The 26,611-nt window shown below is 37.2% G+C and overlaps 5 protein-coding genes across 5 annotated transcripts; 4 read left to right on the top strand and 1 right to left on the bottom strand.

The window, feature by feature from the left end:
• The first annotated feature begins 172 nt into the window (after positions 1-172).
• Positions 173-9,386, top strand: LOC121732557 (nascent polypeptide-associated complex subunit alpha, muscle-specific form-like). Its single transcript, XM_042122478.1, has 13 exons — positions 173-563; positions 756-926; positions 1,003-1,177; positions 1,463-1,597; positions 2,143-2,262; positions 2,662-2,759; positions 3,113-3,362; positions 5,082-5,181; positions 5,630-5,839; positions 6,719-6,810; positions 7,127-7,311; positions 8,101-8,223; positions 8,891-9,386. Exons 1-13 carry the CDS (start codon positions 321-323, stop codon positions 9,041-9,043), a joined length of 2,055 nt encoding a protein of 684 aa, XP_041978412.1. The 5' UTR covers positions 173-320; the 3' UTR covers positions 9,044-9,386.
• Positions 9,387-10,718: 1,332 nt separating this feature from the next.
• LOC121732352 (28S ribosomal protein S23, mitochondrial) lies at positions 10,719-13,111 on the top strand. The gene is made up of 3 exons (XM_042122204.1): positions 10,719-10,891; positions 12,407-12,571; positions 12,790-13,111. Exons 1-3 carry the CDS (start codon positions 10,848-10,850, stop codon positions 13,052-13,054), a joined length of 474 nt encoding a protein of 157 aa, XP_041978138.1. The 5' UTR covers positions 10,719-10,847; the 3' UTR covers positions 13,055-13,111.
• LOC121732351 lies at positions 11,025-12,132 on the top strand. Its single transcript, XM_042122203.1, has 3 exons — positions 11,025-11,430; positions 11,548-11,748; positions 11,967-12,132. The coding sequence occupies exons 1-3, from the start codon at positions 11,165-11,167 to the stop codon at positions 12,130-12,132; spliced, it is 633 nt and encodes a 210-aa protein (XP_041978137.1). The 5' UTR covers positions 11,025-11,164.
• An 869-nt stretch (positions 13,112-13,980) lies between the features above and the next one.
• On the top strand, positions 13,981-21,168 carry LOC121732401. Its single transcript, XM_042122266.1, has 3 exons — positions 13,981-14,136; positions 19,397-19,480; positions 20,943-21,168. The coding sequence occupies exons 1-3, from the start codon at positions 14,091-14,093 to the stop codon at positions 21,098-21,100; spliced, it is 288 nt and encodes a 95-aa protein (XP_041978200.1). The 5' UTR covers positions 13,981-14,090; the 3' UTR covers positions 21,101-21,168.
• A 422-nt stretch (positions 21,169-21,590) lies between these two features.
• Positions 21,591-26,223, bottom strand: LOC121732455 (splicing factor U2AF 50 kDa subunit). The gene is made up of 8 exons (XM_042122331.1): positions 26,096-26,223; positions 25,452-26,027; positions 25,003-25,085; positions 23,781-23,903; positions 23,590-23,677; positions 22,692-22,848; positions 22,064-22,148; positions 21,591-21,848 (listed from the first exon to the last, which is right to left on the bottom strand). Exons 1-8 carry the CDS (start codon positions 26,109-26,111, stop codon positions 21,717-21,719), a joined length of 1,260 nt encoding a protein of 419 aa, XP_041978265.1. The 5' UTR covers positions 26,112-26,223; the 3' UTR covers positions 21,591-21,716.
• Positions 26,224-26,611: the final 388 nt, after the last annotated feature.

The raw sequence follows: 26,611 nt of genomic DNA on the forward strand, positions 1-26,611 counted from the left end.
ACTTTCTAGAAATTTCGAAGATGTTTTTCTTAAGTAGTTACATGAGGTGTCGCATGCGGCATGACAGTTTACTTTATTTTCATCTTTTGGTAGAAATCGACGCATACTAGTAGTTTATTAAAAATGAGTTAGCCACACTGAATGGTAACCATAGAGAATGAAAGGCTTTATTTGGGTTCGTGATCCGTCAAAGAAAGTTCGAATTCAATAAAAATTGTGTATCTTTTTGATTATTAGCTAAATCTAACTTTGGTGTATAGTCTTCGGATTATTATTTGAATAAAATGTGCTATTGCTGTCTCAAAATCTAAGTAGAAGACATGAGTAATAATATAGAAAATGATAGATCGCTTACAGCTGGAAAAATGTATCCCATTGACTTAGCGCCACAAAAAATAACAATCGTGAAAAGTATGCCAAACACAGAAGTGAAAATGGCACATCTGATCCCGGGTCCGCCGAAAACAACCAACGCGAGTCAGATTATTACACACAGCGGAATGGGATCCATTGGTGCTATGCGTACGGCGACATCAATTATCACTCCAGGCGTCACATCTCAGGTACGTTGCATTCGCGTCTCCTCACATAAGGTCGGTCAATAAATGTACAAAACGTTCAAAATGTCACTCCTGCAGCATAGTTCTACAATCAAAATGTATGTGTTGTGCATAAATGTTACAATTTTGACTAGCTTATTTCAAATCTTAGTTCTATATCAGTTGTGAATAATAATAACATTATTTGTGTTTTAGCCTCAAAGCGTTTCCCCTATTATACATGCAACCCAAATTGTAAGTCAAGGTTCTAGCCAAATACTCAGTCAAGGGTCCCAAGTCATCAATCAGACTCAAATTCTGCCTAGTGGACAGTTGCTGAGTCCAAATACACAGATCATCAGTCAGGGAACTCAGCTGTCTGCACAGGTAATATATTATTGCTTTAATTTTTTAGAGAATATTACCTACTATTTGCTTTTTTTTAACTTTTTATTTGTGTCAGGTTTCCTCCAATAATGCACAAGTCAGCAATGGATCATCGGTCAGCAGTACGCTACTCAATGTTGGTGGTGGGCTTGCCAGTGGTGCCGGCAACCTGGTTGTGAGCTCATCTGTGCGCACCCTGCCTCCTAGTGTGAGGGTACTACCACCCTTACCCCATCATAATAATAAACCAGGTAATATTATATAGTAGGTATATATAGTATATTGCAGCAGAAAACTGTAACTGAAATCCCTACAAATAAATAATTTCAATACAATTCAATTTGAAATTAAAAGTGAGATACCAATAAAAAAAATACCTAAGCTCAATAATTGTACTAACCTAGGTTACAAGTAAACTCTGTAATTATTGTTGTTGACCAACTATGATCCAGGGTTAGTTTTAACTTAGCTCATAATAGACAAGTGGGCCTTTTTATTCTAATTTTAAAAATAATTTTAAACACAATTTGTTACAGTGTTGACAAGCGCTACAAACACTGGTGGTGTATTGGTGAGCAAGAGTGTGACAAGCCACGTCCCTCGCGGTCTTGCAGCGGGAGCATCTCTTGCTGTGAGACCAGTTGTCAATGCTGTGCCCTCTGGTGCTCAAGGTAACAGATATTGTTAAGTAGGCCATCTAGATAATTAAGAAATCTAGATGGCTTTTAAAAAAAATGTTTTTTTTACAAAGCTGGTTATAGAAATTTATTTAAGGTTCTATTTATGTTGTTTGTGAAAAAATTACCTAATTAGATGTCTTCATTGCAGTAAATTTGTATTGCAATTCTTCAAAATGATTTTATCTGAATTTAAATTACGAATGAATAAAATAAGTACATTAAATAATTTAACCTAATGTCCTATTCAACTAACATTACATTAATTTTTAAATTTTGTAAAAAAGTCATATGAAGTAAATCAAACAATTCATCAAACATTGTATTTTTGGCATACATCAACAAAAATGTAAGATACCAATATAGATTACTGCCAACAATTATGGGATAAGTTTTGTTTTCATACAGTACAGTATTGTAGAAAATAGGACCCAGGGGGCTTAGCTAAGATATTTTCTTTATATCTTCGGAACTATATTATATTATTGGATAAAACTCCAGAAGTGTTTTCGTACATTTGATACAATAATGATCTACAGGTGGAGCATGGTCTAACCGCGGTGCGCGCGGTGCGCTGGTGTACGGTAGCCGCGCCCGCTCGCCCGCCCCCCGCGCCACTGCCCCGCACGCCGCCGCCCCCGCCACTACAGTGCTCACATGTAAGTGCCCTAAGGTCGATCAACATAATATCATAGGGCCGATATTAACCCATCAAGTCCCAAGCGGAACCCAGGTGCCGCATAACAATTGAATATCTATTGTGTCTGTGAGTCTCACGATCGAGGTATTAATGCGATAGAATTAATAAGATAAAATCAAACCAATGTGGCAGGACAGCATAAAGGGACCCTAAAATTTTATGTAAAGGAGGATATTATATTCTGCACAAGTGGCAGTGTTGTTTTTTGTACTCTAAAAATAGTATTTTCTTTTCGAAGCAGCTACAAAAAACATAGACGATTTTAATTTTTTTGTTTAAATAAAAGCATTGGTAAGTTATGTTTCATAATATTATGCAGCCTAGTAAACTAAATATTATTTTAATCTAATTATTTTAGCGAGCAGCGTAATATCGAGTACGGTCCGCTCCCCCGCGCCGCCCGCGCCTGCCGCTCGGCCGCTACCACTGTTGCAGAGAAACTATCAGCCCACTAAGGTATATAAATAATAAATATATACCTTAAACGACAATAAGAAAATTCTTATTTTAGTTATTCAAAGTCCTGGTATCTTTGTCTATGTTTTACAATGTGGTATTTTTTGTAATAAGTATAACATGTTAATGTTCTTATCATAATGAGCAATATAAAATCTAGAAATGAGTCTACACAACAAGTTGTAGAAATGAGCAGATCAAAGTCTGGTAGGTCTGTAAATAACACAGCTGTAGTGTATTAAAAATTTAAGTCTAACCGGCACATGTTTTTTTACCTTCTAAACACTACAAGAAAAGTAAGTGAGCCAATAATATGGTGTTTTATCATAATTCATAACAAACTTTCGTATCAGGTGGTGAACGTAGCGAACGTTGGTCTCCGCGGTGTGGTGGGCAACAGCGCCCCACCGCAGTTGTACTACGAGGTGCCGCGCGCGGCGCACCCCGCCCCGCCCCCCGCGCCGCACTCTGCCCCTCACGCCCCGCCCCCCGCGCCGCACTCCGCCCCTCACGCCCCGCCCCCCGCACCGCACGCCCCGCCCGCAGCGCCACTGCAGCTGCCGCGCCTACTAGCACCGTACTCGCACGCGCCGACCGCTCAAGGTGAGTTTTTTTTAAACAGCCCTTTGTTTTTGCCAAAAGGCTTCATTGATGTAGTTGGTGGCATCGAAATGAGGGATTTTCATTTATATTTTTTAATTTTAATTTTAACAATCTTAACTAGATGGCGTAAGGATAGACACTTCTAGATTTTCTATTGGTTCCTCACCGATTTGAAATTATCTGCAGGTTGGCATCACTGACTACATATGGGTTGTGTTTCCAAAAAATATCAGTGTACTGTCAAGTGTGACATAAATCAAAATATCTTAAACCTAAGCGATCATTGGCCTAAGCGATTAGACCAGTACACTGGTAATAGTTTAGGAACACGCTGACATAATAAAAACTTGTCAAACTGAAACTTACAACTGAAAGAGTTTTGGCGGGCATGTCACTATCAAACTTCTTCTACTTTTTATTGTTGGTGTGGTTTTTATTATTTTTTCCCAAATTGTGTTATTTGCGTTTTTGATTTTCATTATTTTGGTAAAATATTAGCCATTAAATATCCGTTATCTTGCACAAGTGCAGGTAAGATGTTGTCAAAACCAAATTGTACAATTCCTGTGACATTTGGTGTGAATATCGGTAAATAGGGCTATTTCTTCCGTGAATTTTAGCTAAAACATCGTTATAATAACTTTATTATCCTATTCATTGGAATATTATTGCGTCTTTTTCATATTGAAATGTATCAAGTTTTACATTCTATTGCCCAGTTTTGTAGCAATTATTGATGGGATTCCCTGGTATTACCGATAGTTGTCTACCCATACGCCATCTAGTTACTAAAATGGAAACTGTTTGACAATTAAATTTAAAAAATAGGAAAATCCCTCATTGATAGTCTTGTTGACTTTCTTTGAAAAGTCTCTTGAATTGCTACTACATAAACAATTATTGCCAATGTCAAGTAACCCCCGAGGTAATTTACCAATTGACTTCATCAATGTCTTGAAGTAATTGCTAGTCATCTTTTTATATGATTTGCCAAAGAAACTATTTACGTACCTAAACATTGTTAACAAGTGCCTTGTTGTCTAATAGTATAGATTGCTATTAACATGTTTAGAAATACTAAGTTGATTAGTTTTAAAATAAACAAAATAATTATCAAGTTTTAAATCATTAATCTGTATGGATTAACACTTATCACAATCACTTGTAGCTTCCTTCCTGTGATTGTATCGATTAAATTATTTAATATGTGGCAATTTATTACTTATTATAAGTACAATGTGGTTAGCAGACAAAAATATTGTTTTGTTATTGTCTGTGATAAGTATTATAATATTTTAAAAAGTTATGACATACCAATATTTGCAAATTCAACCAATGACTATATATGGATAGCTTTATGTGTTAGAGATTTTTACTTGTAAATAATTTTATCTTGAATGGTACAGTGTTAATTCAGCGCAAACACAGGGCAACTTAGTTAGGGAACCAGGGCTTGTACCACGAAACCGTTTTGAGACTCGAATAATTGAACGAGAATGCCGCATCCTACTCTAACAAACGTGAAATGACGTTGTTAGAGCAGGACGCAGCATTCTCGTCCGATTGTTTGAGTCTCAAAACGGTTTCGTAGTAGGCCTACAGTCTCGTGGTACAATATTTTGTAACTGTGTACATACATCTTAATTCTACTATATTATTTTATGTGGTAGAAGTCAAGATTATTTTTAATAGCGTGTAAGCAAATGTTTGTATCATCAGTGAGCGTGGTGAGCTCTGCGCCGGGAGCGGAGACCCGCGGCGCTGCCGTCAGCGCGGCGCAGCCCCGACCTACCATACTGCGGAAACGGGACGTCGATGGGTGAGTGTCACTCAATTATAGCTACACTAGATGATACCCGCATCCCCGTTACGCCAAAATTCTTTTATCGCGCGGGAACCGCAATTTTTTTGTACTTTGGTTGTATGAAATCTAAAAACTTCGTATGTTTACGTACGATTACTGCCTTTGGAGATAGTACATGCAAAATAAATGTAAAAAATCGTATGAATACGTTTTAAATCGTACATCTGGCAACACTGCGTTATTGCGATATACTTCCATTGCGGCGTTACCATCGCAGCAGTGTAAGTTTTACATAATCGTCCTAATACAAAATGTACTGAAAACAGATATCGCAATGTCGCTTGCGTTATTATCTACCGATAATATCGCAGACAGCGGGAGGCTTTATTCTCGTCTTTGTCACCACGAATCACGATACGATATCGTATCGCATACTATAAAAATGCTCTAACTTTATCCGCAGATCCCCCACGAAAGCGTTACCGCTGTCGAGTGGGGGCGGTACGTGGGAGGACGTAGGGCGGGGCGGCGGGGGCGGGGCGGGCTGGGAGGACGTGCCGCGCGGGGGCAGGGCCGGGTCCGGTTCGACGACCGTGTCGGCCGCCAGCTCGCCGCCGCCCGACGACGAGCCCCGACACGATATGTCGCCGAGGAAGAAGCCACGCAAGCAGATGTAAGTATATGGTGGCGGTTTATTAACCGACTTCAAAAAAGGAGAATCCGATTATATTTCATGTTTTTTATTTTTGTTTGCGGATGACTTCGTCGTGGAAAGAAGGTGGTCCCATGACAAAGAAATATTGTTTAACGTTGGTTTGTTTTAGTTAAAAATTATGATATCAATGTCACCAACGGAGGGGTGAGTATTAATTCATCAAGCCCCATATGGTCACCGGTGACCGAGACACAATAGAAATTCTATTGTCTCTTTTCTCCACGAGCGACGGGTTAAGTTGAAACCGCACTAGGCGAAGAGACCCGACAGGCCGACACGCCTAGTTCGTTCCAATGATTTGAAAAAAACTGTGAATATGTTACTGTACAACCAAGTTATTTTTATTTTTTGTGTTTCTAACACTGACTATAGTTTGTGCGTTTTATGATGATATGCGTGACAGATTATAATTGACAATAGTAGGGAAGTTACCTAACAAAAATTAATCGATAGTTTAAAAATATCGAATCACTTTGTAAAGGAATTGCAATCGAAATTATCGATTTCGTACTGACATTTCAGTGGTGCCGGCGATTTAAGATGACCGCACTTTTTTATCGATTTGATTTCGATTCAACAGAGTCAATCTTATTGACATAAGTTCCGTTTCGTAGTACATTTTTATTCATTTACAATTATAGGAAACATTTGTTTTTGTAGATGGAATATAATTTATTACATTTTGATTTTTTTTGTTTTCTTGTAAAAAAAACCCATAGCAAGGAACATGAAAACTGTCACCCATATCATCTTAGAACGCATAAACTATAAATTATATTTAACACTAATTGTTTTAAGCCTGTAACTGTATAGACTATAGAATAACGTTGATTCCAGCCTGAGTAACGAGGTGCGACAGTGCGAGTTCCCCCCCGAGACGAAGTCGCCGACGCCGCCGCCCCCGCCGCCGCCCGTGCCGCCGCCTAAACGTAAGTCACTATAAACTACATCTTTTTAAAAAAATTCGTATACACTAGACAGACAGCAGATATTGTGCAAATTTTGTCTAACCTGTCACAATAATTATTATCATAGCTGCCGATCTTGAGCGATTTTAAATCACAGTTTAAAACGACATGCTTTTTTTTCCAAAAATTTTAACAAATTAATGCATTGTCACTGGCTCAATGTTAAATTTATTGTGATCTGTCGGCTGGGTTTGACGTAACGCGACTAACTAGAAATTAACTTCTATGATAGTACATCACCCCATCTAATAAAAGCGTGTTTTTTGTATTTCCGTAGGGCCGACGCTGCGCGGCACTTTCGTGTGCGGGTGGCGCGGCACGGCGCTGCACTTCACGCGGCCGGCGGAGGTGGTGCGGCGCGAGTGCCGGCGCGACCTCGCCGCGATCGCCGCCCAGCGCCACGTGCTCACCAGCGCCGACGGGTGGAAGGTCCACCATCTCACCGCGCAGATGGACGATCTGGTGAGTTCGATTTTTAAATTTGTTTTTTTTTTTTTTTTTTTTGCGTTGGCGCCAACGCCGATGGATGGAAGGATAATAATCATAGCAGATATGCAGATATGACGATCAGGTAAGTTTTTTTTTTTTTTTAATTAAGTCGGTGCGAATGCTGGTGCGACATCGCCGGCAGGCTCTCACCGCGCAGATGGACGATCTCCCGAGTTTATCTATAAATTCTTCATTTGCATATAAAAAATATTACATACAAAAACATGAACAACACAAGGTAAGAAATATAAAAAATAGGCGGCCTTACCGCTGTCAGCGGTTTCTTCCAGAGTTGTTCTTTTTTTTATTTTGTTTGCGCTAGATGCTAGGCATTTGGCACCCCTATGGAATAGTGAGTGCAGTCTATAAATAAGCAAGTTTATTCATTTACTTATAGAATGGGCTCATATTCATATAGGTTGTGCTTGTGCGGAATAAAATTTAGGAAACAAAAGAAGTTTATGGTTTATTTCATTTTTCATTTAGCTGCAATAGACATAATATAATTACAAAGAAATTGCCTATAAGAATGAAATGAATGGCCCGGGAATTTCCTAAAAGATAAAGAAATTTTCTATTGAATACTTTAAGCAAACCACTTCACGTTATGAATTTTTTTTTCGGCTTTGCAAATCCACGCAAACCCACCGTTTCGAATGTATACTTTTGATATTCGAAACGGTGGGTTTGCGTGGATTGTGCGTGGAAAAACACACATGCTCGGTATAAGGGGACTTTTAATTAACAACTATTGTCACCCAGGTGTCATTGGAGGCGGACGTGGGAGAGCAGCTGACTGTGGTGCTGCAGTCGCTGGAGTCGTCGACGGGCCGCGGTCACGCCACACTCAAGCCGCTGTCGCATACGCTACTCGAGCTAATTAAGGTGACTAATTGAGATGTACCAGTATCTCTGGTAGATAAAATTCCTAATATAGTCATTCACCAGAGAACTAAAATCACCGACATCGCTCATAGAATTAGCACGCTGAAGTGGAAATGGGCTGGTCATGTTTGCAGACGGGAAGACGGTAGATGGAGCAGACAAGTGTTAGAGTAGAGACCACGCTTAGGCGAACGTAGTGTAGGACGTCCCGCAGCACGGTGGACCGACGATTTGAAGAAAGTGGCTGGCAGCGTATGGATGAGGACTGCCCTAGATCGGGATGGTTGGTGCTCATTGGGGGAGGCCTACGTTTAGCAGTGGACGGCAATAGGCTGATGATGATGATGATTGAGATGTTGCCCGCAATAAAGCTGAAATTTGGCATGCAGGTAGATGTTATGATGTAGACATCTGCTAAGAAAGGGTTTTGATAAATTCCACCCCTAAGGGGATAAAATAGGGGATGAAAGATTGTATATAATAATACTTATAACGCGAGCTAAGCCGCGGGCAGAATCTAGTTTAAAATCTAATTATAAAATCCTTTTTCATTTTGTGGGAGTGTGTGCATAAAATATATCAGGGATAATAGACAAACTTTCGCAATATATATTATATTAGTATAACCTTTTAAAACACCTTTCACTAATTTTTTTTTTATGCACAGGGTAACATACAAAGAAGCAAAATAGTGTGCGAAGGCATACAAGAGGCTCGCGAGGACATCCTTCGTGTATTCAAACACAGGAACTTTGTCTCCGAGATACTGACACGGCAGTCCGAGAAGAGGTGCTTCAGAAAACACCGGTCCATGTCATAGCATAAACACTCAAGCAAACATAAGCACAAACGGAAATGATACACTTATGTTTTAAATGAATATTTTTGCATAATAATAATACAATAACATACATTGTTATATGTTATTTTGTTCTTATTTATTATGAAATATGAATATCGAATTCTGTTAAACATTTTACTGTTGTAAGGGAAGAATGCATACTAAACTTAAGTTATAGATTATAATAATTAATGTACTATGTAAATAATGTATAAATGTACATCTAATGTTTTAAAGAATGTAATTTTTTCTATCTTTGAAGAGTGTTTGAAGTTATGTTGTGAATTTTTTGGTGAAAAAAATAAATTAATTAATGGCTTCAGAACAATTGTTTTATTCAACAGATATCTTTTATTGCTGTTTTGTGTGATCGAGTTCGTGGGGGCTCATTTACACCGCCGCGGAATGTAGTGGAAAGTGGAAACTACTTTTTGCCACGAAATGACTGTACATGTAGCACAATGATGAATGAACTTTCTGTCAACATATATAATATTATGTTGTGTGTTATACACAACATTTTAATCCATAAAGTTAATATACCTAGCGGAATAGAGCAACAATCTCGAGCTGTCAAACGTAACCAAAATTGGTTTTCATCTGTGTGAAAAATATGTGTACGTATACACTTATATTCCGCTATACTTTATGTTTTAACCGCGGGAGACACGCGCGAATTATTTTGCTTGTATTTAATTTGTGTGAAAATAATACTTCAGGTAATATTTTATGTGTTGTACTGTTGACATATAGTTCATTGGAATAATAATAAATGTAAAGTTTCGTTGCAAAAGTCGCTTCCACAGTCCACTCCATTCCAGCGTATTCGTTTAAAATTAGCTACATTCCAGTCTCCACGGTTCTATTTTCGGAGCTCTAAATTGTCTCCGTGCAATAAATTTCGTATTTATATGAATAATCTTTAAAGAGGCCCATTCACGGCAGTCCTGCCATGAATGGGCCTCACTGATTGGTTCACACTCTGTGTTTGCGGCCGGAAACACAGAGTGTGAACCAATCAGTGAGGCCCATTCACTGCAGGACTGCGAGTGCCGTGCAGTCCTGCCGTGAATGGGCCCTTTAACACTCCGCCTTGCCCCAGCCTCCAAGTGTATGAAATAAAAAAAATATTTTTCAGTTCATTCATCCATGGAATTAATATGTACGTAGGTAGTACATATTAATTCCATGCCACTTTTACGTCCGTGTTCCATGCATTAAATATTAACGGCCATTCCCAATATTTGATCTATCTCTGGTTTTGCCTTACTAGTGATAGGAATAGCTCACAATTGACATAAAATATATGTCTCTAATGTGAGCTATTCCAATCTCTAGTAGGGCAAAACCAGAGATAGATCAAATATTGGGAACGGCCATAAGTCAATGCCTTCACGACAGTTACATAGTTACACTTACTAGTGATAGGAATAGCTCACAATTGACATAAAATATATGTCTCTAATGTGAGCTATTCCAATCTCTAGTAGGGCAAAACCAGAGATAGATCAAATATTGGGAACGGCCATAAGTCAATGCCTTCACGACAGTTACATATTAAGTCTATTGGCAACTCACCGAGGCGGCCATTTTTAAAAGAAGAAGAAGAAGTCTATGCATTCATCAGACAAAAGATTAATGCAATGTCAATGTCAAAAACTCAAAATTTCAAACATAACCTAAATTTCGATTTATTTGGGAATAAAGTGTTTCTAAAGTTATTTACAATAAATATTTATATTCGTGATTATTTAATTAAAATTAATAACAATCTAACGACATTATGGCGACAAGTCGGCTAGAACGAATTGGAACAATATTTTCCAGGTAAGTAAATATTTTTAAAAATAAAATATGAACTTTTTAAATTTAAATATTATTCTATTCTTCTATTAAAAAATACATAAAGGCGGGAAATATTTTGCGTTTGTTCGTTTTGTAAAAGCGGGAAAAAATTAAACTCATTGGTAGGTTGTTCGTGATTTTTTCACTAAAAAGTAAAAACCAAAGTTTATATTAGCCAATGTTTTATGTTTTTAAGTTAGAAAAAGTGTAATTTAACCGTTTGTAACTCAAAAATAATTATAGAGAGACTATAAAATGTCCAATATGAAAAAGGGCATTAAATCTACATTTCTGAATGAAGAGCTCCATGATATTTTAAATGAATCAGAATTTTTTAAAAATTCAACTAAAAATAAGAAACAAACAAAGCGAAAACGATCTGAAGATATTATAGATAAAGATCCAGCTATAAGTATAACCCCTAGTATTCCAAAACAAAAAAAAGCTTCAGACAGCATGGAAAATTTCGGAGAATTGAGACAAAAAATCATCAATATAATGGAAACTCAATTTCAAACAAGGTAAGCTTCTCTTTTCAATATTAAAACATTTTTATCTAACCTCACAAAATGGAATGGAACTATTTTATGCAAGATGGTCCAACGTAAATGACTGCAAGGTACTTATATAATTTACAGGAAGAGTATTCATGAAAATCTCCACAAGGGCTTCACAGATGTCCTGAACCAGATGGAGGCAGACTACAACGCCTTGAAAGATAATCAACAGAAGTTGGAGCATCTCACCAGCTCATTCCTAAAGTGCATGCAGCAGGCCACCGCTGCACATAAACAGAAACTAAAAGCTTTCAAAGAAGTTCATTCAGCTTTTAAAAAAGAGTAATTATAACATAAACAATCTTACTAATAAAATATCTACTCTGCGTACACAGACATAGATCAAGATAGATACCGCATGTCGCTCCATTTGTATGAAAACGAGTGTGTCACTTTTTTCCTACCAACTGTGCAGTGACGTACCGATGATAAGAATGAAAAGAACAAAAATAATGGCAATGTTATAATTTTTAATAAATGACTCTCCTTTAATATTTCAGATGCGAAGAAGCTGAAATAATACATAAACAAGAAATTAATAAACTTGAAGATGATTTGGAAGAAGACATGAACAGATTTAAAGAAAAATTGATATCTGACACTAAGCGCAATGGATGGGAAACACTAAGAAGATCTTTCCTTCAAGCCATGCAAAATGATTATTAATTTCTTATTTTTATGATTGTTTGATTAAAACTATTCTAATAAATTTAATTTCTTTTCTAATGAAGATTTTTAATTTTCTAACACAGTATAATATAATAATAATAAAGTAGATCATCCTAATATTATTGCACACAGATGACTGTGTGCAATAATATTAGGATGTGTATGAACGCATTAGTATGATTTCTGATAAGTAGCACAATAATAAACAATGCAGTGTCATGTGTTATTTATTTGTAGTTGTAAAATTTACTCATGGCCATATATTTTTTAGGATGGAGGCACTTCTGAAGCAAGGAGCTATAAAGGTAGATGACAGACCACTGTGGTATGATATTTACAAAGCATTTCCACCTATCGTTGAACCAAAGTTTGCAAGACCGCCACCGGAAAATAAAACTATTCGCCCAATACTTTACAAGGAAGATGTTGTAAGAGCGTAAGTTACATTTTTATACATTTTTGCTACATTCCTTTTATGTGCTTGACAAATATTTTAAAAGTAATAAAGCCCGCGCACGACTCTTATATCGCTAAAAGGCGTAATTCCGATTGGCCTCTACAGTTTTACCAAGCGATCAAGTGCGCGGCGAATTATTATTAAAGAATCGAGACTCCATTATATTTTTTATTATCATAAAATTTATTATGTTACAGAAAATTCCATGCTAAAGGTCACGGAATAAGCACTAATTTGCTAGTGCCGTCTGGTGAAACACAAACTAAAAGGCTGCTTCAAAAATACGAAGCTCTCAAATCAGAAGGAGTCGCCGAAGATGAAATTATTGAAAAAAGCGTTACTGCCGTCTCAAAAGAAAGACCGGAATTTGAAAAAGAAGAGAATGTTAGAGTGAACAAAGAGTCCGCAACTGCTCAAGTACTAGAAGGAGCAGACATTAAAAATATTTTCAACGACAAATAATTTAAATTTGTTAATTAGTAATACTGTAATATATTTTGTAAGTAGTCATAATAATTAGGGGAAATAAATTATATCAGTCTATGCTGTTCGTATTATTATCCTAACTAATAAGTAAGTAATATTGTACTGAAATACGTCATGATTCATAAATTCTAAAGTATTTTGGCGCAACGCAGCGATATCAATATCATTGCTCACTAGAGGAGTTACAAGAGCGTTGCCAGCCTCTTTATTAACAAACAATTTTAATATTAGACCAAAGTTCCCAAACTTATTTTGTCTATCGCCCACTGACCCCAGGAGAGCCATGCTTCGGCACGAATGGGCCGGCTCGACCGGAGAAATACCACGTTCTCACAGAAAACCGGCGTGAAACAGCGCTTGCGCTGTGTTTCGCCGAGTGAGTGAGTTTACCGGAGGCCCAATCCCCAACCCTATTCCCTTCCCTACCCTCCCCTATTCCCTTCCCTTCCCATCCCTACCCTCCCCTATGGTAATTCCCTTTTAAAAGGCCGGCAACGCACCTGCAGCTCTTCTGATGCTGCGAGTGTCCATGGGCGACGGAAGTTGCTTTCCATCAGGTGACCCGTTTGCTCGTTTGCCTCCTTATTTCATAAAAAAAAAAAAAACTAAGAACAAATTATATTTTAGCGCCCTCATTGTTTCAATTTAATTTTAAATCAAAAATAAGGGGGGGTCCGGACCCTCCCCCCATGACTATCCATGTTACTTGTTCCAATCGACAGTACCGATTTTAATCGGCGAGGTACATATTGTTTGAGTTTTTACGTTAGCCCCTCCCCTTATCAAAGCTATATGTACATATATACGCCCGTGCATAACTTTATTGACTTCATACTGAGTCATCATTTTTCGTAATAAGGGCTCCTATGTTCTACTTGCTACAGGTTGAATGGTTTATCTTATCTGTAGATAACAGAATATTAGGTGTTGGTACGACTTCAGTGCCCCAACAGCTACTACGTTGCTAGTTGCTGTAGAACTATTTGGTGTAAAAAACGGCAGTGATTACAAAATGGGACAAAGCAAATCGATATTATATTATTTGGCGATTGTGCTCCGTAAGTATTCAACTTAATCTTTAGTTGTGTTGCAAAATAAGTTCATCGACGATACTTTACAAAGGCTTAAAAAGAATGTGCGTTATTATGAAACAAAGATAGTGACTAATAACAATAAGTGACCTCATTGGGACTCCGGTGTCCATCTGTCACTAGTCACTAATATTGGGAACGGCCGTAACACGCCAGGCATCTCCTGAACTATGATTGCTAAATAAAAATAGAATAAATAATATTATGCACCTAGCATCACACAATCGAGTAAGTATATACTATATAGTATTCGTTGACACAATCGTGATGGACTAGGACACAACGCGACCCTCTGTTTTATAAACTAGAACCTTTTACCTTGTGTTCGATTCGCATTTGGCCGATTTTTAGGGTTCCGTACCCAAAGGGTAAAAACGGGACCCTATTACTTTAGACTTCGTTGTCTATCCGTCTATCTGTCTCTAGGCTGTAACTCAAGAACGGCTATAGCTAGACTTCTGAAATTTTCACAGATTATGTATATCTGTTGCCGCTATAACAACAAATACTAAAAATAAAATAAAGTTAATATTTAAGGGGGGGCTCCCATACAAGAAACGTGATTTTTTTGGCTTTTTTTAGCTCGTAATCAATAATGGTAACAGCTAGGCACTTGAAATTTTCACAAAAAACTTAATTATATTGTTACTTTAATAATTAATAATAAAAGTAAATATTTACGGGGGGCTCTCATACAAAAAACACAATTTTTTGTCTACTTTCGCTCTAACCGGTACGGAACCCTTTGTGCGCGAGTCCGACTCGCACTTGCCCGATTATTTTTATGACGACCTATGTGGCTCAGTGGTGAGCACGTTGGTAGCTCAAGCCGGGGGTCGCGGGATCGAATCCAGACGGAACAAAAAGTTTTCAAAGTTCCTGGGTCATGGATGTGTATTAAATATTGTGTAAAGTACTATAAAAATTAAAAATCCTACTAATATTATAAAGGCGAAAGTTTGTTTGGATGTATAGATGTATGGATGTGTGGATGTATGGATGTTTGTTACTCTTTCACGCAAAAACTACTGAACGGATTTTAATAAAACTTTACAATAATATAGCTTATACATCAGAATAACACATAGGCTACAATTTTAACCGACTTTCAAAATGGGGGAGGTGTTATGTTCGTTTTCGTATGTTCAACGATTACTGCGCCGTTTGTTTACCGATTTCCAAAATTTTTCTTTTGGTACCTATATAGGGTATCATCCCAATTTGGTATTATATTCACAAAAGTGGTGATCTCATGAAGGATCCATAAGTAATCGAGGGAACTCCTCAAAATTAATAGGGAAACATGTGGTGACTTCGGTTTCGTGAAAAGTATTCTAAGCATATGCTACCAACAAGTAAGATTTTGCACCGAGGTATACCTGGTATATCGTGGTTCGGAAGGTGCTGAGAGAACTCCTGATTCTTTATAGATACAAGTTTGGGAGTTTCGGCGTTGTTTTAAGAACGGAAAGCATATGCTACTATGCAAATTACATTAATCATCATCACTACCATATTATACCATGTATCGTCCCATGGTTATGACTTATGAGCCTATAATGACCCTGTTATTGGTACTTTTCATAGTCTTTTATATCGAGACTCGAGTTTGTCAAGCGATAATTAAAAAAAAATCTATAGCTACCTAATATTATAATCCTGAAGAGTATGTTTGCTTGAACGCGTTAATCTCAGGAACTACAGGTCCGATTTAAAAACTTATTTCAGTGTTAGATAGCTCATTTACCGAGTAAGACTATAGGCTAAATATTATCACGCTAAGACTAATACGACCGAAGAAACTCAGGAAAATGTGGGAAAAACGGAGGAAATATAAGAAATTACCAACTACTTGAGCAATTTTTATGGCAATATTTAGCACAGATATAGAGTAGACCAAGTGAAGGGAGTAGGGAAATAAGCTATTTTTTATGGGAAAATGTACGGTTTCTATAAAATTCCTAATTTACGCGGGCGAAGCCGCGCGGGACATCTAGTATTAAATATAGGTAGGTATTTCCGTTGTCTGGTACCTGTAACACAAGTCCTCAGATACTTACTATCTTATATCTTTAAACGAGCAATCTATACTAATATTATAAATGCGAAAGTATCTCTGTCTGTCTGTCTGTCTGTCTCGCTTTCACGCCAAAACTACTGAACCGATTGCAATGAAATTTTGTACACAGTTATTCTAGAGTCTGAGAAAGGACATAGGCTACATTTTGATGTGGGAAAATATCTTATTTCCATGAAAATATCGATGAAAATTACTTCGCATTGCGCGTGGCCAGCGCTCATCCCGGGGGTCCTGGGTTCGAGTCCCGCAGGCGGAACAAAAAGTTTTCAATGTTCCTGGGTCTTGGATGTGTATTAAAATAATATTTCAAAAATCTTAAATATATTTTATGTATAATATTATAAAAAATCCAGAAATATATCGACGCGATGCAATGAACATTTTAGTTCTAATACGATTCAACAGATGGCGCTTTTTTTACTTTGTTGGAACATAGAACTAATCAAACTTATTAGTTATTATGTTTTTGTTTATAGTTTTTAATACGTTAGAATATTATGTTTAATATTATTATCACTTGCTATAATAATAATCAATCTATATTATCTTATAGAACTCCTACTGCATTTCTAAGGAGTTCGAGTGTGTTGTGTTGGCCTATATTCCATCCAGAAAATATATCAATGCAATCAACATTTTAATTCTAATATATGAAAACAGATGGCGCTTTATTTTTTACTTCATTATTATAACAGAACTAATCATACCTACTTTATTATATATTATTGTTTTTATTCATAACTAGCTGTTGCCCGCGACTTCGTCCGCGTGGACTTTAGTTTATAGCGCGCGGTGTCAACAAAATTTGTGTCAAATTTAAAAACTTTTTAAAACCCTGGTAAGTGGTACCCCTCTTAAGGGCCGCGCTACACCGGAATGGCAGCGCTGAAAGTGCTCGCCTCGCCGCGCGCTGCCATTCCGGTGTAGCGCGGCCCTTAATTAATCAAAATACCCAAAAACAGCTGTGCAGTGTGCACATAATCTGTACTAATATTATGAATGCGAAAGTATCTCTGTCTGTCTGTCAGTCTCGCTTTCACGCCAAACGCCAAAACTACCGAACCGATCGTAATGAAATTTTGTATACTGATAGTCTAAAGCCTGAGAAAGGACATAGGCTACTTTTTTACTGGAAAAAAGGGTTGTAAGGGTCGTAAATTTGTTCAAAAAATTCATAATAGATGGCGCCGTGCGTCTTCTACATCGCGCTGACGCTTGCTCAAAAGTCTTTCTATAAGAGGTGGTATCATCTTACATTTAAGTCACGATTTTTTTCGATTGTTATATCTATTCTACGGTATTAAATAACTCAGTACTTTATCTGTGCAGGCAGTGACGTAACCTTAAGACCAAATTTCACCAACGACTGTTAAAGTTAATGCTCGAATTAGTATCACGTTAGCTGTTTTGTTTTTCATATGAATGAAAGAGAAAACAGGATATTTTAACAAGCTGTTAACACTAACAGACGTTGGTGAAATTGGGGCTAAACCTATCAATGATAAATAGTTTATGGGTAAAGTTGTGTAATTGGGGGGCTAAATAAGCTTTAAAATTTGGCATAATATATAAAGTTTAACATACAAAAATGAAGTACTTATTGTTTGCACACTGCACAGCTGTATTGATTTAAGGGGTACCAGGGTTTTTTTATAAAAGCTTTTGACACCAATTTTGTTGACATCGCGCGCTATAAACTGAAGTCCACGCGGACGAAGTCGCGGGCAACAGCTAGTTCTTGTATATATGTTACGCTCAAAGACCGAAATCGCTCAATGAGCGAAAAAATGGCTCACAACGCGTTGTGGTCACAGTGAAACAGCCACGACGCGAATTTCGCATGAAATTTTAAATGAAAATATTTTCAAATAATAATGAAAAACACGTTATGCAGTGATTTAGTAAAAGAAAAAATATTTTGTAGTACGCGTGGTAATTTAAATATAATCTTCCATACCTAAGGACGCTTAATCAATCAATGACAAATCAAGAAAAACGAATAGCATATCACGACACGAATTTCGCGTTATGGTCTTTTTGTGATTGCCAGAACGCGTCGTGGCCGTTTTCATTAGAGCCAGTCGTGGCCCTAGTGAAAACGGCCACGACGCGTTCTGGTAATCACAGAAATACCACATAGCGAAATTCGTGTCGTGGCTGACGTGCTATTCGACCACAACGCGTTGTGGTAATCGAAAAAAGCCATGACGCGTTCTGAGCATTTAAAAACAGCCACGACGCGAATCCGTGTTGTGGTCCTAATGAAAACGGCCACGACGCGTTCTGAAACCAGGCTAGTTACTCAGGAGTAATTTGATAGCGCCCAAGCGTGAGGTTATACGTGCGAGAGCCATGCTTCGGCACGAATGGGCCGGCTCGACCGGAGAAATACCACGTTCTCACAAAAAACCGGTGTGAAACAGCGCTTGCGCTGTGTTTCGCCGAGTATTTTTATAGCGCCCAAGTGTGTGCGCAATACACAAGAGCACTCTGGTTTCAATGAAACCAGGCCAGTTAAGCAGGAGTAATTTTTATAGTGCCCAAGTGTGTGTGCAATACACAAGAGCACTCTGGTTTCAATGAAGCCAGGCCAGGTACGCATGAGTTATTTTTATAGTGCCCAAGTGTGTGCGCAATACACAAGAGCACTCTGGTTTTAATGAAACCAGGCCAGTTAAGCAGGAGTAATTTTATAGTGTCCAAGTGTGCTTTAAATGCTCAGAACGCGTCATGGTTTTACTCGATTACCTACCACAATGCGTTGTGGTCGAATAGCCACAACGCATCAGCCACGACACGAATTTCGCTTTGTGGTATTTCTGTGATTACCACAACGCGTCGTGGCCGTTTCACTATTACCACAACGCGTTGTGAGCCATTTTTTCGCTCACTGAGCGTTTTCGGTCTTTGAGCGTAACATATATATATAATTGAAATCTCGGAATCGACTCCAACGATTTTCATGAAATTTAGTATATAGGGGGTTTCGGGGGCGATAAATCGATCTAGGTAGGAATAATTTTTAGAAAATGTCATTTTATTCGTGTATTATCGAATACCGAGCGAAGCTCGGTCAAACGGCTAGTTATTTTTATACGGGCTACGGGACCAAGTTATGTTATAATTAATAATGTATTATTTTCTCAGTAATCCTAAGCACTCTCACCCATGAAGCGGAAGCCAGAAGGAAAATTCTTCGTGGAAGGCGTGTTATGACTCGCACGTACTATCGTAAGTTAACATTCATAATGTTACAATCCACTTATTTATACAATAAGGCAGCCCCTAAAGTTTATGGTTTACATACAATAACATTGAACAAGGGCGTCGCCAGCCGATGGCGCGGGGGGGGGGGGGGGGGCAAGTTGACTTTACCTACTACAATTCATACTTTTCTCATTCTCTATGAATGAGAAAAGTAGGTATGAATTGTAGGTAAAGTCGACAGCACATGAAGCTTTTCACTTGTAATACGAGCCTTACATCTACAGCGATTGTAATAACAACAGTATCTTAGACTGGATTGCACCAACTAACTTTAACTTTATCTACATTGCAAAATGTCAAATCTTTGGGTAAAGTTAAAAATGGACGCCATCAAGACGCCATATTTAACTATAACCATAGAGCTCGACAAGGTTTTAAATGCATGTGGCGAAAAAAGGAACTAACGCTGTCATCATACAAAAGCCGCAATTTTTGACAGTTCTCCTTTACCAGCAGCGCTCCCGCCCACGCGCATGTATAACCTGTCATCTGTCAATTTCTCCGGGCAAAGTTAAGGGTAAAGTTAAAGTTAAATTTACCTTAACTATAACCATAACTTTAACTTTACCCACGCCTCTGGTGCAACCCAGTCTTAGTACTATATACATAGGTATATATACTGTGACAGTACAGAGTCCAATGTGTAAAGCTACACGAGCACGAGCTCTTGACTATGCAATAAAAAACTTGTAGGTAAATAAGTTATAATAACATACCATAACATAACATATATATATATATATATATATATATATATATATATATATATATATATATATATATATATATATATATATATATATATATATATATATATATATATATGGCAACTTTTTTAGAATCTCTAGGGGGGGCAGCTGCCCCTCCCTGCCCCCCCCCCGCCCCTCCCCTGGCGACACCCTTGACATTGAACAATATTTTGAAAGACTCAGCAATGTTATATTAAACTCTAAACCGTCATTGATATTGCTGCACAATACCATACACTACGTAATATTATTGGGCAATAAAATTGATCGTCTAGGGGCCCGCTTAAGTCTACATCTTTACAACCTGCAAGCACAGATTACTAGTATATATTTGTAGACCTGCAAGTCAGTGCTCCAATGAACGTGGACGGAGCGCTGCTGGTAAAGGAGAACTGTCAAAAATGAGGTTTTTGTATGATAGAAGGCTAGAAGCTTTAGTTAGGTTCCTTTTCTCGCCACGTTCTTTTAAATTTTAAAGCCTTGTCGAGCTGTACGCTTACTTTGCGTTGTAAGATAGACCATTTGAGACGATAATCGCTTTCCATTAATATTCGTTTGCTTGTTTATCTTCTTTTTTTATAAGTCAAGACTCAAGGCATCTGTCGTACCTATTTCTTCCATTTGCAATGCACATAAACTACTGAACAGATTTTGAACTTATCCAATTTTGATTGCAGATGGCAACGCAGTTCCCGCGTGGGCAATCAGTCTGATGACAGGAATCGGGATGCTGCTAGTAGGAGGTGTACTGTATGTGGTGATGAGGAAGATCGTGCTGTCCTCTGACACAGTCCCTCTCAACACATACCAGCCAGCAATGCAGGATGAAGTGTGATGCGTTTTTTATGCATGGGCGTACCGAGGCAGCTGCCCCCCCCCCCCCCCCCCCCTGGATCATGTTGACGTCCCTACTAAGTATATTATCTAGTACTTTTATCAATAAAAATTAAAAATTAAGAAAACTAATTTTTGCCATTTGTTTGCAATACAATATTTTTACAACTAAAAATTATAATTTTTTTATTCTTTATAAACACCTAGCTTATAAAAAATCTGATTTGTCCTCTGGCCCAGAACCTGGGTACGCCCATGTTTTTATGTGTTATCTTTGTTTACTTACCTTAGCGTTGAACTATTTTTTTAAAATTGTTATTTTGCTATAGACTTAAATTTTGTTGCCACAAATAATAAATTTTTGGACATTATACCTACTGAAGTTACAAGGCGAACAAAAATAAACATCATCATTGACAAAAGGGTCAAAAAGGTATGCTTTTGTATGATTGCCAATGGAGGCCTATTTTAATTAACAATAAAAATGTTAGATATACTTGTGTTTATTTCGTCTTAAAATACATTAAAGTACATATTATAAATGAAATGATAGTATGTCACTGTCACATAATATGGAATTATTGTTGAGATATTACGAGTGCATTTTTAAAGAAGTTTTAAAATTCTCTGCGGTGATATTTATCTGGGTCGAAGTATGACGTGACCACGACGCGGTTGCTGAACTTCCGTCCTGTGAGCGTCTGCTGGGCTTTCTGACAATCTGCAATGCTGTTGAACTCTACGAATACCTGAAAAAAAATCATCAACATAATATTATTGCGTAGTCAACAACATAATATTATTGTGTACCTAGGGCCTGCTTTACCACTTCCTGATAAGTGCCAGATAGGCTATCCACAACTTATCTTACAGAGTATTGGAGTATCTGTCAGATAAGTTATGTATAGCCGAGCCGACCGAGATTGATAATACTGTGTGCATTACTTAAAAATAAAACAATGACCTTTCCACATCCTGGTACTTCAACTCCTTCAATAGGTCTGGGGATCTCTATGCTGCGCACACAGCCATACTTGTTACACTCGTCCCTGGAAACAAATGAACACAATTGCATTAAAACACTATTCTACAAGTCCTAAAAAAATTACTTAATGTGTACTAGCTGTTTTATTTCTTTACCATTCTTATAATATGTAAGGATGCAGTAAGCAGCTAAATCATGCAATACAGTAAAACCATTTTTAATGGCTGTCTCCAATTTTATCATTGTTTAATATACAAATGACATTATAAATATTTAGGGTGTACAAAACTTTGTGTAAATTCATGAGTCATGACGTTGGGGCAGTTGCCCATACAAAATACAAAACTACGGAACCCTAAAAAGAAGACTTTCAGCACTGCTACTTTCACACTGAACTCTATACAAGGGATACATACATACTCTAAATTGTTATCACTAAGTTTTGTTACACCTTGTATGTATGTCAAACCAAGTCTATGTTGACATAAACAACCAACATTGACTTGAAATATTACGACCAAAGTTCGGCATCTACTCTTGAATCAATTCACTTATAGTTAATGTTCTCATGCTTATTAATTATATTAAATAGTATAAGCGGTCTCACTTAATGTCCTCCAATATGTCCTCGTACTCGTCCTCATCCCGCAGCTCGTCGGGTGTGACCATGTTGAGGAGGCACAGCACCTCCGTCGCCGGCCCCGCGCCCGCCAGCGTCAGACCCGCCACCTGCAGCGTCACCGGCGTCACACCCGTCATCGCCGCTGCACGTCACATACAATATGAGTTACACTATCAAAGACTCCCATATTAGGCAGGGTTTCACAACTTTTTTATGCTGAATGTAATTACACAATCTTTAAAACAGGAGTAACGGCTTTAACTCAGAGACATTTCATTATAATTAAACTTCAATTATATGAAGAGTTTGACAGAATGTATGGGGCTTAATTACAATTAATTAACTAATTATTTGTCGCTGAATATGGCAGTATAACTATGACTTTAAAACTAGATAATGTTTCCCGCCTCCATAGACTTATCCTAATATGCCATACTTTGTTGATTAGGTAATCCTGTATTACAGTATTATAGGACCTCAAATATTCAATGAAATTTCTAGTATTTCTGCAAATCATGCTTAGCATTTGATAGATTTTATCCATATAATGTTGAAAACTATATAAATTGAGGACATAGAAAGTCTAACTACACAAATTACTTTATCTAATTAAAATCTACAACCAACACCAAAAAAATCTAGTGTGTTAGTCTAATCTACACGAACACATCATATAATTAGTACTTTTCAAATTAATATGAATTGTGTTTTGTTTGTCCATTAATAAAAGACAAAGGATAAGGAAAAGCACTGGAAGAAAATAAACACATTTAACAAGAACACAGTGAGGAAAAACCTTTGAAAGCAAACAGGAGATAATTTTAATGTCAGCTGAATCAGATATAAATTTTGTTAGAATAATTATTAAAGAAAATAAAAATACCTAATGTCGAATTCTTGGCTCCAATGCTGGCTCTTTGTACAATCAACTTCTTGTCTCCCAATTGCATTCCATTGAGACCAGCTATAGCCTATAAAAAAAAAAGGAAAAATTGTTACATGTGGTAAATATTTAACTCAAGTATTTAGAATAATATGTTAAAAATATAATTATAATTATTTTTAATTAATTACCTGATCAGTCATTGATATATCCACATATTCAGCAAAGGCATAACCTTTGCTGAGCCCAGTAGAAGAATCTTTCACAAGATTGAAAGCTCGGAGTTGCCCAAACGACATCAATAGTTCCTTCACCTGTTTTTTAGAGAAGTGATTAGTAAAAGTCTCAAAGTCTAAACAGTATGGATATATAAATATGGTATAATATAGAATATACAATTTTTATAAATAAAGTATACATTAATGCGAAAAATATTTCCCTTTTTAATATTTCGCTTTGGAGCAAAGTTTGTCAATATGTTGTGACCTGTCTAGCCTCATGTTAATATTATATATGAACGGAGGAGACTTGCCTTAATGTGCCGTCGTCTCGTTCAAGTACAAGACGAATAGATGAGAATGAGAGACAACAGTGACACGCGGGCCGCGAATGTGCCAAATCTAAGCTAGGGAAGGGCAAAAAGCAAACTATATCAGTGAGATGTTTCAGATTGTTTTGAGCGTGAGCCGGCCACGCTCATCCCAAATAGGGGTACCTGAAAATACCTGAAATTTACGAAAACATAACGCGGCTCACTGCTGGCTGCACCGTTGCCCTGTCAACTGTTGAATCTCTCCCTGAAATGGCATTGGCACCTACTCCTAACTATGTGATCTTAACATTTTCTACTCATTTGCTATATTTGTAATGTTCCGCTAAAAAGAAATAAAAAAAAAGGCTAAAAAGATAGAAATTCGAGGGGCATTTGGGTCTGGCTGTATGTACTGAAAGCTTCTCTGTGAAATTTAATGTGAGCGTTTTGGCACTGACCTGAAACATTGTGAATAATTAATCATGTTTTTATCAAATATTTCATGTTCTTATAATCTTCGGTATAAATAATAATTTAAATGTCATATAATAATATAGGTATTCTTAAAGTTTTGAAGGACAAAAAGTATTTCGAAATTTTTGATTTGGCAAAATTTTATTAATTCTCAAATGAATTTTACCAGCTTTTAGAATTTTTGACAATATTCTTCCAAGCAAATAATTAAGTCATCAATACATTTTTTTGTAACTTATACATAACATTTTTGCAATAAATCCTACCAACAACACTAAAATTACTGTTAAATTTGTTGTTTAATCTTTATTATTATCTCCAAGAGTAATACAGTAAATTTATTGAGTGTTCTTGGCAGGTAAGGTTACTTTACAATAAAAACACTAGATAAAATCGATAATACTTACTTGATCCTCATTAAGATAGTTAGGTAGTCCTCCAATAAATATTTTGTGTGGTGAGTCTGGGACAACAGTGCTGATGACTCCAGCTAGAAAAATTGTAAATCAGGTTTTTTTGAGTAAGAGTTTATTGTTTTAGGATTCATAGTGTACTTTCCCTGCATAGATAGAAGGATCAAAGATATGTGCAAAGAATGTGTACAGAAGATTAAATGGTGACAGATGTTGCTCTCATTGATTTTGGTGGTGTAATGTCTTGATGTTTGTATTATATTAAATACTATTACAATTATTTATAATCATTATTCCTACACTTACTGAACTATATATTACTTTTTATAGACCACAATATTATTGTAATTAAATAATAGTTGACTAACTTCTATATTAACACTACTGCTACTGCAAAATACCAATAATATAACTTACTAGTATATTTACAAAAATAAACTTACCTGGAACATTAATAGCTGGGTTTTCTGTGCCAGGCATTGGTTGGTAATCGTGTGGTCGTCGAATTTTTAAACTTTGCCCTTTAAAGTTAATGCCGTCAAAGGCCATGGCTTGTGTGGTTTCATCAATAGATCTGAACTCAAGGAATGCAAAGTTTTTGTCCAAGTTTATCTGACACGCGAGAACTGGATTGCCAGCAGCTTGCGCCAAGCCCGACAGATGCATCTGTTGATTGAAGAACTCCATGGTTTCCTCTTCTGTCACTCCAAATGGTATGTTTCCTACGTACAACCTGCGCGCTTGTCTCGTTATAGTAGAGCCCACTACCGGGACGGCGGCTTGCGGGGTATCAGCGACGATATTGGCAGGAATTTGTCCCGCGGCCTGCATAGCTTTGTATTGCAACGGTGTGATATGCTCGAAACCTGGCGGCGGCACATCCCAGTACAGAGAAGGCTTGCGACGACGGGAACGCTTGGAGGGTGACCGAGATTTGCTTCTTCTTGGCTTCTCCCTGCGCTCCCTTGATCGTGAGCGTGATCGGCGTCTTTCCCTAGAACGCGACCTACGCCGACGATCTGCATAAGATAATTTTTTTATAAAAAATAAGTTCTGTAAAGATATATAGTTGGTTTTGAAACCTTACCTTTATCCTCTCCCATGATTCACAAATATCTTGCAATTTCAATCGATAAAAACTAAACGTAGAAAGTTGAAAACAATTTATAGCACACGCAAAATGGCGGCTCACGGCGTTGACAATTTTTTGACAGCAGGTCGATGACAATTGACAGATGGCAACCACAAAGCATAGAGTAATGAAGACTGTAGTCTAGATTCTAGAATCTAGATACCGTAAGCTGTCCAATGACTGGTTCATTGGACAGCTTAGGATTTTAGAAATAGCTGTAAAAAATTAAATTTAAACGTAATATATTATTTAAATACGTACACATGTTTTATTTTTACAAAAGTGAAACCAAAAACAAAATTTAACCATACTTCCATACTTATACTAATATTATAAATGCCAAAGTGTGTCTGTCTGTTACCCCTTCACGCCCAAACCGCTGAACCGATTTTGCTGAAATTTGGCATGGAGATACTTTGGGTCCCGGGAAAGGAGATAGGGTATTTTTGACCCATAGAAATGTATGGTTCC

Source organism: Aricia agestis, chromosome 12 (genome assembly GCF_905147365.1).
Source record: "Aricia agestis chromosome 12, ilAriAges1.1, whole genome shotgun sequence".
Classification (NCBI taxonomy): Eukaryota; Metazoa; Arthropoda; class Insecta; order Lepidoptera; family Lycaenidae; genus Aricia; species Aricia agestis.